The sequence below is a fragment of the Neopelma chrysocephalum genome, unplaced genomic scaffold (genome assembly GCF_003984885.1).
Source record: "Neopelma chrysocephalum unplaced genomic scaffold, ASM398488v2 Primary Assembly neopelma1_69, whole genome shotgun sequence".
Classification (NCBI taxonomy): Eukaryota; Metazoa; Chordata; class Aves; order Passeriformes; family Pipridae; genus Neopelma; species Neopelma chrysocephalum.
The window spans coordinates 11,516,328-11,532,118 of record NW_020897729.1 but is presented as its reverse complement, the minus strand read 5'-3'; the positions used below and the strand labels follow the sequence as shown (position 1 = coordinate 11,532,118).

The 15,791-nt window shown below is 50.7% G+C and overlaps 1 protein-coding gene across 1 annotated transcript; it reads right to left on the bottom strand.

The window, feature by feature from the left end:
• Positions 1-1,803: 1,803 nt before the first annotated feature.
• GPR149 (G protein-coupled receptor 149) lies at positions 1,804-13,691 on the bottom strand. The gene is made up of 4 exons (XM_027685819.1): positions 12,417-13,691; positions 11,335-11,527; positions 10,362-10,717; positions 1,804-2,627 (listed from the first exon to the last, which is right to left on the bottom strand). The coding sequence occupies exons 1-4, from the start codon at positions 13,347-13,349 to the stop codon at positions 2,076-2,078; spliced, it is 2,034 nt and encodes a 677-aa protein (XP_027541620.1). The 5' UTR covers positions 13,350-13,691; the 3' UTR covers positions 1,804-2,075.
• Positions 13,692-15,791: the final 2,100 nt, after the last annotated feature.

Here is a 15,791-nt window from a genome sequence, read left to right as displayed (position 1 = left end):
CATGGCCGCGGCGGCCCGGCCCGGCCCGGGCTCGGAGGGGCGGTAGGGCCGAGGGAGCCCACAGGGCCCAGGGAGCCGATGGAGCCGGCCCGGCCCGCAGAGCCCCGCGCGGCCCGGCCCCGCCTCATCCGCCGGCACCGCCCGCCCCGGCCGCGCCGCACTTCCGGCCCCCGCGGGGCCGCGGGTTCGAGCCCCGGACCCGCACAGACACCGGTTCGAGTCCCCGCCCGGACACCGGTTCGATCCCCGCCCGGCAAAATGGGCAATATGTAAACTTTTTTTTTAGAAAAAGGATGTTCTTTGATGTTTGATCTTTGTAGGCTTTCAAGCCTAACCGACAAGCAGGGAGATTTAATCCGTGAAATAGAGAGCAGCCAACAAGCTCTAAGTGATGTCCAGGTGTCAGAAGAACAGATGATTTGGTGGTGGAATTGCCTTGTTAAGGTTTAGGGCTGGACGTGCTTCAGTGATCTGAGACCTGGGGGAGGTTACCGAACCTTGGGAGAAGGATGTGCCACTGGTAGTGGACACAAGGAATGCAGAGTTTACAGGCCACAAGGACATTTGGCAAAACTTTCATTTTAAGGAAAAAACTCATAAACCCAACTCAGCAATTGCGCCAAAAGGTGATTCGTAGATCACGACCACCGGCCCTCGAATCCTGCCACCCAAAGGAAGAGAAGGACTGAGCGCACACCCAAGGTGTCCCTTTCTGCAGCTGCAAGGAGATTTTAAGGCTACACTAAATGTTGGTCTCCATTGTCACACACAGGGCTCGTGCCCTTTCTGGGACAGGGACTGTTCCCACAGTTTCTTTTATAAAAGCCAATACATATATTTAAATAGCCCCTTTCTGGGTCTGTGGGCTGATCACTCAGGTATGGGATACACCGTGCCCCAGTTCTCTGGAGTGGGATGTTCAACCTTTTAAATTAGGGAGAATTACTCACATCAGTATTACTCTTTCAACAGTGAATTAACATTTTGTTTTCCTGAACACCATTGTGCAGCTGTAAATGCTTCTTCAACTTAATTTCTTTACGTATTCTCTTGCCTTTTCTCCCTTGTTGGTGTGATTTACTCACATTTCAGGATTTCCAGCATTTAGATCTCTGAAACACAGTATCACATACTGACTTTCAATATTCAGGTAAAGGATTGCTTCTTCCAAAGGAAACCATTCTCTCTTTTTTGTCTGCCCACAGCTGATGACAGTCCAACACTCCAGCACTTGGCCATATGAAGGGAGAAGAAACAGGTGCTCAAGTTAGAAATTTCTATTTTCTTTCTATTTTCTTTTCTCTTTTCCCCTCACAAAGTGGTTTATGCATCCACACATAAGACAAGTTGGTCTCCCGACCTCCTTTAACCTGCAGGTGCCTCTAAACTGGGGCAGTGGTTCCCTCTGGTTCTGTCATTGAGATGTCCAGGACAGAGACGTGCCTGGTGCTGAGTCACTTGGGTGGTTTTGACAGTTTGCTCCTCTTTGCTCCAGTAACAATCCATGACAGTGTATCTGGACCCCCAAGCAGTGCCCATGTTTGAAACCAGGGGGATTTTGCTGCCAGAGCAATTTCCATCTCCATGCACGTACCTCCTGCATTTCCATCATCTCCTTTAACACCGTGAAAAACACCCATTCTAAAGGAAACATAAATTCAAATATTTTTAGGATTTTTTTGATTTAGATGCTGAAAAGAACTGCGAGTCAACACTACTGTAACTTCCCAGCTGTGGAGCTGCTCCCTCATTTCCTCAGGGTCCCACAGACACAGCACCCAGTGCCAACAAACACCAAAGCTGGACTGTCAGACTTTATTTAGGATTCACTTTAGATAGGTATATTCCTCAAATAAATAGATATATAAATAAATACCTTGAAATTCACTATGCAAAGCTGTAAAGCACTTGAGCGTTTGTTATCCCCTTGACAGAGCATTACCAGTTTGAATGGATTTAACAGTGTACCCGAACAAAATTCATGGTAGGGAAAAGCAGCTGGCACTGCCTTTGTGTGGGCACCTCGAGCCCAGAGGAGCAGTGCCAGGGCAGCTGCAGGGCACAGACTCACCCCCTCAGCTGCTGCCCCGTTCCTCCCGCTCCCTGTAGGCCTTGTTGAGCAGCTGGATCTCCTCCTGGTGCCCCGTGCCCACGTGCTGCCTGCTGCTGCTGCGATGGCCCTCCACGGTGTCGGGGATGGAGATGCTGATGTCCCCCCCGGGGCTGTGGGACGGGATCAACAGGGAGTAGGAGGCACTTTCCCCCAGCTCGCAGGACACAAACCTGTTCTCCCTCCGGGAGTAGCGCAGGGAGGGGGACCTGGCCTGGGTGGAGGACTGGCTGATGTTGCTGATGATGGACACGGTGTCCAGGGCCTCCTCGTTGTCACAGATCTCCAGCACCTCCAGATGGATCTTCACGTTGGTGTGAGGGGACCCCTCCGGGCTGGGCTCGTGCCCGACACTCTTGGACCGATAGACCTCGATTTTCTTGGCCGTGGGGGTGATTTTGTGCCCCTCAGAGCTCACCTCGTACGTGGATAATGACAGGGTCTTCCCGGTGGGGGCCTGCAGGGACACAGTGCCCTGGAATGCACACAGAGGGATGGCCAGGGCCCCGCCCGGCCGCTGCAACACAAACAGGGACCATCAGGCCAGGTTTCCAGGCAGAATCCATTATAAATAAGCCAATTATGCTCAGTTTGTTAATTTATTTCACTGCCTTTTCCTTGCAGAATTTTAGATACCTGGTATACTTATGACTTGAAAGAGCAGAAAGAAGTTACACACCCCAAAGTCCCAGGTGGCTGTGACTCAATAGCACATCTACAGAATATGAAATAAAGGCTGACTCCTTCAGTGCAAGGTTATGTCCTGCTTAATAAACCACTGTGGATTTGTCAGGCTGAACAGCAGGAAGATGGAGGGGATGTCTGAGGCACCTGCAGGGAGAATGAGCAATCCTGACACACTGTGATGAACACGCCAGGTCTGGAGAACAAGACATTTCCCAATGATTTAGTGGCTCTTTCCAAAAGTCTCTTTTCTCTTGAGAAATCACTATTTACTGTTAGAAGTGAAAAAGATGCATCAAGTCCTCCACGTCACTGTGCAGTCACTGACCAGGCAGGCAGTGAACTCCATCATTTTCCACTAGAACAATTCCAGTAGAAACATTGCTCAATTCCAGACACCTTCACCTGTTCCTAAAGCAGAGAATTCACCTGTCCCTGCAAACTGTGCCCCACAACACGGTGCTCTGGCTCTGGGGCCTGGACACTGCAAGCAGGAACCAGGCACAAAGGTAAAGAGCTTTGTGAAATAAAACAAACCCTGTCTTTTCAACCAAAGTGCCATTCTGCAGCTTGTGTGTCTCAGCAGTTTTGCAACAGATCAGACACACAGAGATCATCACCAATAATCCTAAACAAAATGAACAACTTTCCCTCCAACTCCAGCATCAAGCTCATTTTCTCACTCAGTTCCAGCAGGACTGGCAGCACAGCACAAGGACACCCCATGGCTGGAGGGCATCATCCATCCCACACCATGGTATCCATGGCAACTCCAGGGCCAAGGGAGCCTTGTTCCGATCCTGGGAAGACTTTTCTTCCAGAGACCTCACTCATCTCAGCCAGGAGAGGCGAAGGAGGGATCAGACACTTCTCTGCTTCAGCACAGCAGATTGAAAATTCACTCTGTTCTGGTTCTTCCTCCACTTACAGACACTTTTTCCCTGCACATCCACATACACAGATACCCACAAGTATTTATTTATTCATTGTACACATGCATGTGCATGTGTGTGTGTATATATATATATATATATGCACATGAGAGAAGCTGTGGCTGCCCCTGGATCCCTGGAAGTGTCCAAGGCCAGGTTGGACGGGGCTTGGAGCAGCCTGGGCTAGTGGAAGGTGTCCCTGCCCATGGCAGGGGTGGGGCTGGATGGGCTTTAAGGTCCCTTCCAATCAAACCATTCTGGGATTCTATGCAGTATTTACCTTTTAACAATTAATTTATTGATTTCTGGCAGCATTGAAAGGTTTCCATTTGGAAATGCTCAAATGTTTCAACTAACAAAATCACAGCATTCCCCACACAGACCATTCTGGAAGCCAAAATCTCTGTCTTTCTGTTGAGGTCAACTTGAACTGAACACCCCAAAACACGAGCCAGGACCCCCCCAGCTGCAGCCCAGACACACCAAGCTGCCAGTCTAAATGCTGCCCAATACACATCATATATAATAACAATATACATCCATCCATCCCTTGGGAACGCTGAAGGATCTCCAAGGCCCTGCTGCTTCCTTTCCCTCCTGGCCCTTCCCTCCCGAGTTTCCCCATTTGTGGAGATTTGTGCCCATCGTGTCCCACCCCAGGACATCCCCCTGTGCAGCCCCTGCCCAGAGAATGTTCTGTCAGAAGCTGGGACAGGGATTTCACTCCATGTACCATGGAGAACTCCATGTACCAGCACATGCATTCCTGACAAGCAAGGACAAAAAATCCCAACGAAATAAATCACAAATGTCCCTGTTCCTTACGGAGTGCTGCTGCATTCTGAGCAGAGAAATCTCTGCATAATTGATAAACAGATCCTTGCATTATTTAATTATATTATCCACCTGACAGATTTCACAGCAGACAGGAGGCAGCTGCAGCTGCCACGAGCCAAAACCTTCCTCATCATCACTGTGGGTCAGGACTGGGCTCCCCTGCCCTGTTCCAGCTGCCTGAGCAGAGTTCAGCCTGGATTCACCAAGGACAGGATTGTCCACAGGGAAAGATATTGTCTACAGGGGAGGCTCCTGTCCATAGGGGAGGCTCCTGACCTATCCAAGCCCCACAGCAGCTGGGAATGCCCCTGGCAGAAAGGTTTCCTTTTGGAAATGCCCAAAGCAGTGAGGGAGGGCTCACCAAGAGCTATCTGAGTTTTTAAATTATCCTAGAAACAGAATCCAGAAACTCTGTGGCCTTTCCTCCACAGAAAAAAAAGTTCTTGATCCCTATGGTTTTCCTGAAGGGGAAGGGAAGGGGAGAGAAAGGGGAAGGTAATTTTTGCAGAATCTGTTCTTGTGCTTCTCCTTGCAAACTGGCAGAAACCAAAGCACCCCACCCTTTTCTGCCTGCTTTGCCATGAAACACTTATAATTACATCAAATATTAATAAAGGATATTAAGCTGCCAAATACACAAGAAAATCTTGATTTCCTCACTTGCCAAAGCAGAGCCTGACTCTCCCTGCTGGGAAGTGCCTCCCAAGGGTTTGTGGCATTCCCTCTGCTTCCCTTTGGGGTCTGCAGGAGCCCACCAGGAACCTGCAGAGCTGGGGGCTCACTGGAAAACCAGGAAAGTCACTGCAGTCAGCTTTGAATTCTGCTTGTGGTGCATTCACAGGTGATGCTCAGAACCATTTCAAACTCTAGTTTACAAATGATGAAGAGTTTATTCTGCTGGAGGAAGCCTGGCCATCCTTTAAGGCTGACATTAATATTTCAAATACCAAACATTTTTACACACTTTTCACGTTTTATTAAGTGTAACTGGATTCATCCTCTTCTAAGGACCTTAAACTCAGTGGTCCAAGTTCTCCAGCACTTAGCACCTACAAAGACCATCATCCAGGCTGGATAAGGTTCCTGGGATTTCCTGGAATTTTTTTATTTCAGGGAGCAAATGACTGCAGAGCAGGGAAAGAAAAGCATGAACAGCTCTATTCTCCAGACACGGGGATCGATCAATCCTCCATCTCCTGAGAGCAAAGCTGACTCTGTTCCAGGTGGATCCTTAGCTGGGTAACGCTTGGTAACAACTGAAATCAGAAATAAACTGTTCAGAGCCCCATGCCCTGGGTGGTGGCTCCCAGCTCAGCTTGATTTTAAAGATAATAAACTGCTGTTGAAACAGTGAAAGTCAATGCAGAAACAAAAGCTTAACTGGGGGAAGAAAGGAAATGCCTACAGCCTGGAATGCCTACAGCCTGGAATGCCTACAGCCTGGAATGTCCACCTGATGGGGGGGAGAAGAAAATCTGTTTGGAGGCCACTCCAGTGCACCCAGGCAGGAGCTGCCCCCCGACTGAGTCAGACCCTACTGCTGCCCAGAGAGGGTTGTGTGGTGCCACCAGAGATGCCCTAGAGGATCCAGGATGTCCTCAGAACACCTTTACATATAACAGAGGACTGATGGGAGACCTACAGCCTCCTGGAGCAGCAGCTGGAGGCCAAGTGGAGCATCCTGAGGCACCACAGCTGGCTCTCCCTGTGCCTGGGGATGGACTCAAGCACAAGGTGCTCTGCAGACCTTCCCTCACCATCCCTCACTTTCTCACAAATCACAGGCCCTGGAATAAGGAGACAGGTGTGACATCAGTGTCAGAGCCCAGCACAGGTGACACTGGAGTCTGTGTGTCTGGCAGAGGCAGCAGAGCCCTGGTGGGAGGTCCCAGAGGGCTGTGTCCCATCTCACCCCCACTGGCCATTCTGCCTCCCCAAACAGAAAACCCATCAGGCTGAAGTCAGCTCCAAGGAGTCTGCATTCCTAATTACTTTGGTGAAACACAGCTTGAGCTGAAAAGATCTATTTTTAGAATGTTTCCAGTAAGGATCTCAATGTCTCTTTCCAGAGACAATGAATTTTCTGTTTGTTTTAAAATAGAGGCTTAGTCTTCCACTTCCCTAAAAATTAAAATTGGCTGCAGTGAAATTAATTACTGCAATGATTTGCCTCTTCAGAGGCTGACTGCAGTAAATGCAGAGCCAACAGGCTGTGACAGGAACAGCCAAGCTCACCTCAGGTGACCTGAACCCAGCACCTGCCATTGGCCTGCCCAGTGCAGACAGGTCTTCATTTATATGGATCAGGAACAGAAAGTGCAACAGAGCATCCAGACAAGGTCACCTGCATCTGCAGGCCAGAGCTTCTGTACTCAGCTGTCTGGGCCTGAAGTGACTGAGGTCAACAGAAAGCCCTGCAATATTCCTCAAACAATTCCCCTGGCACCCTCAGCGAACCCCCGTGGGTGCAGCTTGGACACAGCTCAGAGGGATCTGGATTTGAGGCTGCTCAGGTGAGTCCAGGGCTCTCCTCCTTCCTGGGCTTCATGGGAGTCCTCTGCCTGTGGTGGGTACAGAAATCAGAGCTTGGCATGTCTGGTCCAGCTCCCTCAGTCACTGCTGGGACAGGAGAGGATCTGCTGACACTGCTCCTCTCTCCTGTAACCCCTATGGAACTGGGCCTCACCCTTTTCATCACCCTCCATGAAGTTCATGTGACAGGTACTGCCAGTCCTGCAAAAAGGTTCTGGGTGCCTCTGCCAGCATCACACCATGAGGTGTCACGTGAACTTAAACCCAAGGGGTGGGTTTGCTTACCAGGAAAATATAATGCAGAAAACTGGGCTGCAGAACAGCACAAGCCTTTAAAAAACAAGCCCATATCAGCCTGGACTGTAATGGTTTCTGGGCAGGTGTCCCAGCTGTCCTGTAACTCCCAGGCCATTAAGTGTCACTGGGGACAAGGCACAAGGGCCCTTTGGACAGTGGGATATCGACTTTGTCTGAGGCATGGTCTGTTCTCTCACTTCACATGGACCACACACCCCTCTGTCCCATGGGGAGTAAAGTCAGGAGATGATGGTGAACTGTTACATTGATTTTCCAGCCACAGGACCCTCCTTGGAAACCAGAAACCAGGTTCCAATCACCACGTTCAGGAAGAGCCCCGATGGGAACAGCACAGCAGGACCATGAGCTGCTGGTACAGATGGACCAAAGAGAACCTGCAAGGCCATTCCCAACTCAGCTTCTGGGCTGTGCCTGATGTTTGCTGCAATGTTCACAATTCTCCTGCAGTGAGGGACATCCTGAGTATTTATCATGTCAAACAAACTTCTCCTCCTCACAGAAGTCACTCACACAGCCTCCCCCTCTTTCCCTGCAGGGCACAGAGAGAGGTTCTGTACAGAGTCTCCTCAAAGAGTTTGCTTGAGGCAACTCTCAGATGAGGTATTGAGTGAGAGAGAAAAAACATCACCAGCAAGCCTGGAACACACTGCCAGCCTGGAGATTTGTGTTGCCTGAAGGCACTTAAGTACAGGCAAAGAAGACATGACATATTTACACCCCATCTCCTTAGGAAGGGAGATACACGGGTATTTTATGAGATGTTAAAGGTATTTTTTCACAAATGCAGCCGAGCGAGAGTTAGAAATGACAAGTACCATTTTCTCTCTCCCTCTCAATTACAGCCACTCTCCACAGGTATTAAATAAACCCTGCTGCCTCATTCTCCCTCGTGCCACTTCTATTCCAGAGAAATCACTTGGATGGAGTAACTCTTTACTCACAGAACAGACAGTGAGGAGACACCCAGCTGTGACATGAGTATTATCACCCCAAGGAAGTGCCACCCTCCAGGGCTTCAGCAGGAAACCAAAGCATCCCACGTACTGCCTGGCACCCTGCTCTTCAAACAGCCCAACCAAACTCCCTGGCACCTTCCCCGCTGCTTATTTAAGGTCTGAAACCAACAGAACACAAAATACTGCTTTCCCAGCACAGAGAGACATCCCAGCCCTGGTTTCCCTGGAGCAGCCGGGCAGGGGAGTCGTGCAGGGCAGCTGGACAGGCCACCCCTCCCACCTGGGGGGGAATTCAGCACGGGAGGACTCATCTACCACATCACCCAGGAGCTGAGCTGGGCAACCTCGTTCCTCCTCCTCCTGTCAGTTCTCACAGGCTGTCCTGGTGAAAAGGCAGCTGGAAGCACTCTGGTAATGACACCTGTCTCTGTGTACCCTCTAAGAACCCCTGCACCTCCTGCAGAAGGACGTGGCCACCCAATGCCAGGGACAAACTCCTCTTTTAACCCACATGAGAAATGCAGTGATGAGAACAAAGTGACTTTCCTCAGACACTTCAGGATGTCAGACAGGATGAATACCAGGGATGGTTTACAACTGATTCAATGTGTGGCACAAATTGATCTTTCGTTCACCATACACCCGAGCAATACAATAAAGGTTTTTTTACCAAGCTTGCTGGGTTTCACACCCTGCCCTTTGCCAGCAGCAAAGCAAATGTCAGCTGGGAAGCTCTGGCAGCTCCTGCTGAATGTCAGAACCTGGGGGAGCTGTGACTCCAAAGCCTGGAACTTTCACCCCACAGGACCCTCAATGCCTGGGAACTGCACACGGGGTTATACCTTGGGAAAGGTCAGAAAAGGATGAAAGGTGATTCCCTGTAATGCAAGGAGGGAAGGGGATGTCCAAAAGGGACACCCAGAGCCCCAGGGCACAGAAAACATCCCCAGGCAGTGCCTGCCAGGTGCTGCACCAAGAGCTGCTCACACCTGCTGCCAGGGGAGCCACGGGGCTGCAACCTGAACTGGCAGCCACAGGAGATGGGAAAAGAAATTAGTACTATTTGTTTTAAACACCATCTGGAAACTCCTGCGAGGGGAGCCACAGTTATGAACCTACTGATATAGTGACTTTATTAACCAGACTGCACATGGCACACGAGGCCTCAGCAAGAACTGGTAGATTAAATCCAGGCTGAGTCATCCCCTCCTTTGTCCCCAAAGGCAGAAATTCATCTCTGCTCACTGCAATAGAGTGAAGCCCAGCTTTTGATGAAAGGGATGGTCAGTCAAATTTGAAACAGCAGACACATTCCTACTCCAGCTCAGATCATACCCTTGTGTTCAGCAGATGGAGAGGGATTCCCTCACTGGGATGGAAAATACACCTCACCTGTGTATGTGCAAAAGTCAAGAGCAACTTGATTGAGCTTGAAGTCACCCTGCTTGGAGCAGGAGGTTGGATTAGGTGACTTCCAGAGGTCCTTTCCAACCTAAAGCCTTCTACAGCTCCTGTCTTGTGGACTTCACACAGGCTCTTACCCCACTCCCACCTACTGTAATGCCAAATGTCCACTGAGTGCCACAGTGCACATTCAGGTTTGATTCTGCCTTTCCCCCACCCAAAAAGAGTCACCAGATGCTTGGAAATACCCCTGAAAATGTCATCTTTTGGAGAGAAACTTCCTATTCACTAAGATGAACTAACATCACTCACACTGAATTCTTACCATACACAAATCATGCTGGTGCACACAAAATAGTAATTAGAAAACTCCAAGATTGAGAATAAAAGTGAGAAATTGTTGCAGGATCAGCATCTGCAAACAGGTCTGTGGTTACCAAACATCACACAATGCTAAGTAAGAGTTTTACTAAAAGTAACTACACTGCCAACAGGACTAACAGAAAGGTCAATGTAAGTAAAAATCATTCCTATTTTATAAGGTAACTCTTATTATCAGAAAAGAACAGGGGTAAATCCCAGTTTTACCTGCCGAGGGGTCCTCTCGGATTTGCTCCTGCACCATTCCCAATCCGTGAGCTCGGGTTTATGGCTTTCCTCGTGGGACAACCTCCACTCTGGTCCTTCAGGGGTGGCTGGTGGGTCACAGTGTGTGCTCTGCTCAGCCCTGCAGGCCCCTGCAGACGGGGGGTGAGGGGGGCTGGGCCCAGGGCCACCACCCCCCCCTCTGCCAGGCTCCGGGTCCTCGCAGTCAGAGCCCACCAGGCTGTGGCAGGACGTGGATTTACCATCACTGCTGTGCTGGGGGTGGTTTTCCTGGGATATTCTGTAGATTCCATAACCTTGCTGGAAGGACAGGTTGAACTCGAAACCCCTGTGTTTGGCTAAGCAGGAAGGGAGGAAACACCACATTGAGTCAAGACCGAGAAGAAAAATGGGATTACACACACAGTGAGAACAACATGCTGAACGTGGAATAAATTACCCAACCACTGCTACAAACAGCCAATTTTCTGTCCATAAACAGAATGAACTGTTGAGAAGAAAGACTTCTAAGAACAAACTGCCTCGTGGATGAACTGCAGTCACTCTATCCAGGGAAGTGGCTAAAAGGGCACCAGTGGCAGCACAAGCCTTTGTGCACCTGGAGAGTGTGTTTAAAGCAGGTGAAAGTCATGCACAGGAGATGGCTTCTCTCTGGGATTCAGGAGCTCTTTCTCCCTAAACATGCAGCAGATGTCAGGAATTCACCCACTGATGTTAGAGGACTTTCACTCCAGAGAATGGGAAACAACTCCCACATCCTCAGAAATCCTTAGCCCTTAACTCATGGAGTTGAGACCAGATGACCCCCGTAGGTCCCTTCCACCCGCCCCATTCCATCTGTCCAGCTGTTTTTACACAAGACCCAGAGAAAAACAGAGCTCTAGAAGGTTCCAAGGAGGTTACCAGGGAAGGTGTGGCACCCTCTGTTACACCCAGGCAGCCCTTCCACACTTACTTTTGAGCTGTTCTGCAGGCCCTGCCCAGGGCTCCCTGGAGCAGGAGATGATGCAGCCGCAGGGCAGGTGCAGCCAGTGCTCTGACAGCACGAACAGCGGGGTGGCCGTGGCAGCCAGGGCGCTCAGCAGGAAGCTCAGGGCCTCAAACACCAGGCTCTGCACACCAGTGATGTGCTGGACAACCATCTGCACCTGGAAGGCAGAGCATTTGGAAATTTGTATCACTTCAGGCACATGAGAATCGCTTCAGGCACTTCCAGGAATCAACAGAACATCTCGCCGTGAACACGACACAGCTGTAAGACACAGGTTGTCATTAGTGTTTGCTGAGCACAACAACTCTGGTTCCAAAGAGAGCAGAGCAAACACCCTCACTGCCCTTCCCCTCGCTCTGCAGTTCTCAGAAAAACCCTTGCTGAAGCTAAATATAGATGCTGAGCACTATTAAACAGCTCCCAGCCCAAGCATCTCAGCAGGGACTGCTGGCTCAGCCCCTCCTGTGGCACTGAGGGCCCCCAGCTCAGGTGCTGAGTCCGTGCACAGCCCAGGGCAGGGCTAACACTGCCCCAGACCCGTGTTCCCTGTTCTCAGCACTGTTCCCAAATGCACATCCACGCCCGTGGACAGCGCTCCCCCCAGTACTACAGGGGTTACAAAGATAGAAACAAACCACATTTTCCTAACAAACTCCTGCTTTTTAACCCACCTGCCAAAGGAGGTGACCCGGAGCTGTGAGGAGGGGCCATTAGCTCGGTACAATTCCCAGGCCCCAAAATGCTGAGCAGATGCCTGGTCACAGAGCTGGGAGCCTGGTCACAGAGCTGGGAATACCTCACTCCCCCCTTTATTGGTGAATGATGTGACAACAGAGTATCAGACCTGTGAACACAGTTCTGTCAAGCCCACTGGACACCAGTTAAACTCATGCAGTGGCACAGACCTGCTGGAAAGGACTTTTACTGGCACAACTACACTGTAAGAACAACTGCCATGGCCACTGCTCATCTGTTTCAATCCACGGCCCTCAGGTCACATCCCACTGAAACGTGAGGGAACCCTGGACAGGGAGCTGACAATTTACCATCATTGGGAGCCACAGAACGACTTTGGTCAGTGCCAGGATCAGCGAGAAGCGTTTCTGGGCAAAGCTCCTGCTCTGTGTGCTGCTGGTGAGGGCACCACTCCCAGCCACGCCCTGCCCCAAAACTGCCCCTGAGTTGTGGCAGAGCTCCAGGGTTTTATCCACAGGGTCCAGCGGTGACAGCGCCGGGGCAGCCGCGGGTGTGCCGGGGGAGGTGAAGCCTGCAGGGACCTGCAGGTAGTCGGGGTGTGAGAGCTGCGGCCCAGCCGAGCACAGCAGCTGGGGGGTGAGGGGCACAGCCAGCACTGCGAGCAGGGACACGCACAGGGAGTACACAACCAACACAAACAGGACGTGGGGACTGGCACAGTCGGTGAAGCAGCCCCAGGAGGTGGGGATGTACCGGCCCCAGCCGCAGAGGGGCAGAATGCAGATCAGCAAACCCACGATCCAGGTGAGGAGGATGGCCCAGCCCACGCTCACACGACGCTTGGAAGCGCGGCAGCTCGGCGTCTCGGCCGTGCTGATGGTGTAGAAGTTGTAAGAAACTAAAAGTGACCCTTTCAGGTTGCTAGAAATGCCCTGGAATAAATACAGAAGTGCTGAGGTGGTGCACAGAGGCTGGGGGAGGCCTTCACTCGACCACTGCATGAGCATGAAAATAATCAGTGGCACGATGCTGATCAAATCATCTACTGCCAAGGAGGTCACAATCATCGACACCGTGGTTTTGTTCTGCATTTTCAGCAGGGAAACTAGTGAATAAATGCTGCTCAGAAGGGCTGGGAATGCAATGGTAAGAGTCAAGCAGAATAGAAAGACATTCCAAGTCCTCTGCTCACTGGGTTTGTCCTCGATACCACGATTTTCACTGAAGAAGCTCGTCCCATTGAGTGACAAATTACCAGGCATCACTGACATTGTCCTTGGCATTCCTTTTTCTTTGCCTTCTCACTGACTCGGCAAGTTTTCACTGGCTGAAACCAGCACTGTCAGCTCCACATCACAAGTTTCTTTGTTTTCCCAGACACTCTTTTGTGGCATCCGATGAGGAAACACTCAGGTGAAAGCACCCCTGATAACCAGAACAAAAACCAGGCAACAATGAAGTACCAAAGGTGCTGGAAAAAATGCAACTCTTCAAAATCCTCTCGGTGCTGGCAGATGGTTCATTAAGGCTCTCCAGGTAAGCACGAGCCGTTCCCCCTGAACACACAGGCACCGTGCCTTGCTCCCGAGCCGGGCTGGACCGAGGGCACAGCCCCAGGGCTGCTCCTGCCGTAGTAGCTCCTGGAGACTCATAGTAGGAGGAGAGGCTGCCGGACTCACCCTGCGCTGCCCGAGCTGCAGGAGGGAGGAGCCGGTGCAGGATGGAGAGCCGGGAGCGAGGATGTTCCCGGCTCCCTCCGGCTGGATCGGAGCCTGGAGCAGAGTCCCCGCCAAGCCCCACCTCCGAGCACCCCGGAATCCAATGCAAACGCTGCGAGCTGATGTCAGCCGCGGATGTCATTCCCGTAAATCCCGAGGCTGCTCCCGGGCCGTGCAGCTCCGGCTGGAATGCTGCTGGTGGTGCTCCGGGCTGGGCGAGGGGCAGGAGGGGCCGCTCCGCTCCAGCATCGCCGCTCCCCACGGAGCCCAGGGACACCTTCCACTGCCCCAGCCCGGGGACACCTTCCACTGCCCGCAGGGACTGTGTGCAGGGAGCCCAGAGTCACCTGCCCTGGGCACCTGGGATCTATCAACTCTAATTCCTCCCGTGATTCCAACCTGAGCTGCATCAGAGGCTGGAAAATTGTCCTCCTGCATCCTCAGCCATCACAAACACCCGGGGTGTCCAACACCCCCCATGGCAGAGGGCAACCACAAATTTTCTTCCAAGTTCCCTCAGTGCCTTCCTCCTGACACACCTCACTGCCCTTGCCTCATTCAATTCTCTGCCTCTCTGCAGCTTTTTGGACACTCTGGTGGGAACAGCCCATCCTGTGCCTCCCGTCTGTGTTTGGAATGAAACGTTCATCAGTGTTCTTGGAAGAAAGTCACTTTTATTTATTGCCCTGCCCATTTGAGGCAGGTGACGTATTACTCACTTCAGTTTATCTTCCCACACAGTGTATTTTATGATCTGAATTGCACCTTGCTACCACTCTGTGGCAGTTTTTACCCTAACTTACAATATGGTGAGATGTTATTTCCTCTGGTCACCCTACAGTTACCAACAGAAGGTCTTGGAGTGATGAATTCAAGTAGCTTCCCTTCTCATTTATCTTTGTTTAATAAGACTGATAAATTCCAACGAAAAATGTACAGAAAGAGCATTTTCATCTCAAAACTAAAGGGAAAACTGAGTTGCAGTAAGAACCAAGCAACTCTACAAAGAGCAGCAGGACTGTCCCCACAGCTGTGCAGGCAGTGACCCACGTCCAGTGAGATGTGGGCTCTGAAACTTCTCTCATGGCTGGGGCAAATAAACCTCAATCAGATCCTCTGACCTCCAGGATGAGTTTCCATTGTAATCTTTCACAAGGCCAGCTCCCCAGAGGATGGGTCAGCACTGCTGACAGTCTGGGACAGCATTTCTGAGACACTCCATGCAACAGTTCAGAAATGCTTAGGAAGAGAATCACCAGCCATAAAATTCAGCCAACAAGTATGTTATTAAAATTGTATCCTATTTAGTGTATGAGTCACATTCTGCTTTCATACCTTGCACTAAGCTAAGCTTTGACTTGGAGCTTTGGTTCCTTTTGTCACTGCAGAGAGATGTGGTTATTACAGCAGTGTGCAAATAGTTCATTACAGGAGGTAATGCAAGGTCTGTGCTAGGCTAAAATGTATCTCTATATAAAATTCCTTTAAAGTCTTGGAATGTATTCCTCAACAGCATGTGAAATAAAATGTTTTAATTTTTTTAGAGACTTTAAAAAAGATGTCCAAAGAAATGCCCATTTTTGGTCTGTGGGACTCAGATATCACTCTCAGATACAGGATGGTGAAATTACAGCTGATTCTTCCATCTCGTTATTTGCCTCAGGAGAATTAAATCACTTGTGGCTTCCAATAAAAGCAGATACTCCTACACTGACCCATTTGGAGCAATTGGAGCAATGTACATCAGGACTAATTCCATCAGACCTAGATGATGATTTTCCTCCTGTGCTCATTAGGGGTGGGCTGCAGCAGCTCTGACTCTGGAATCACTCCTGGTTTGGGGGCTGCCCAGGGAATGTGGGGTGTGGGGGAAGAGGCAAAGCTGGGCAGGCTGTGCCACCACACCCCTGAGGGGCAACTGGAGAACCCAACCTGCTGGGAAGGAAGAGTTCTCCCTTTGTGAAGGGAGGCAATGGAAAAGGAAGGCACATGCTCTGAGTGCCCCAG

Excerpts from the sequence above, each read along its gene's own strand:
- GPR149 (XM_027685819.1), bottom strand. The coding sequence starts at position 13,349 with ATGCCAAGGACAATGTCAGTGATGCCTGGTAATTTGTCACTCAATGGG. Across the intron at positions 10,718-11,334 it reads GCCTGCAGAACAGCTCAAAA|CCAAACACAGGGGTTTCGAG; the intron begins GTAAGTGTGGAA and ends CTTCCTGCTTAG. Across the intron at positions 2,628-10,361 it reads CCGAGAGGACCCCTCGGCAG|CGGCCGGGCGGGGCCCTGGC; the intron begins GTAAAACTGGGA and ends TTTGTGTTGCAG.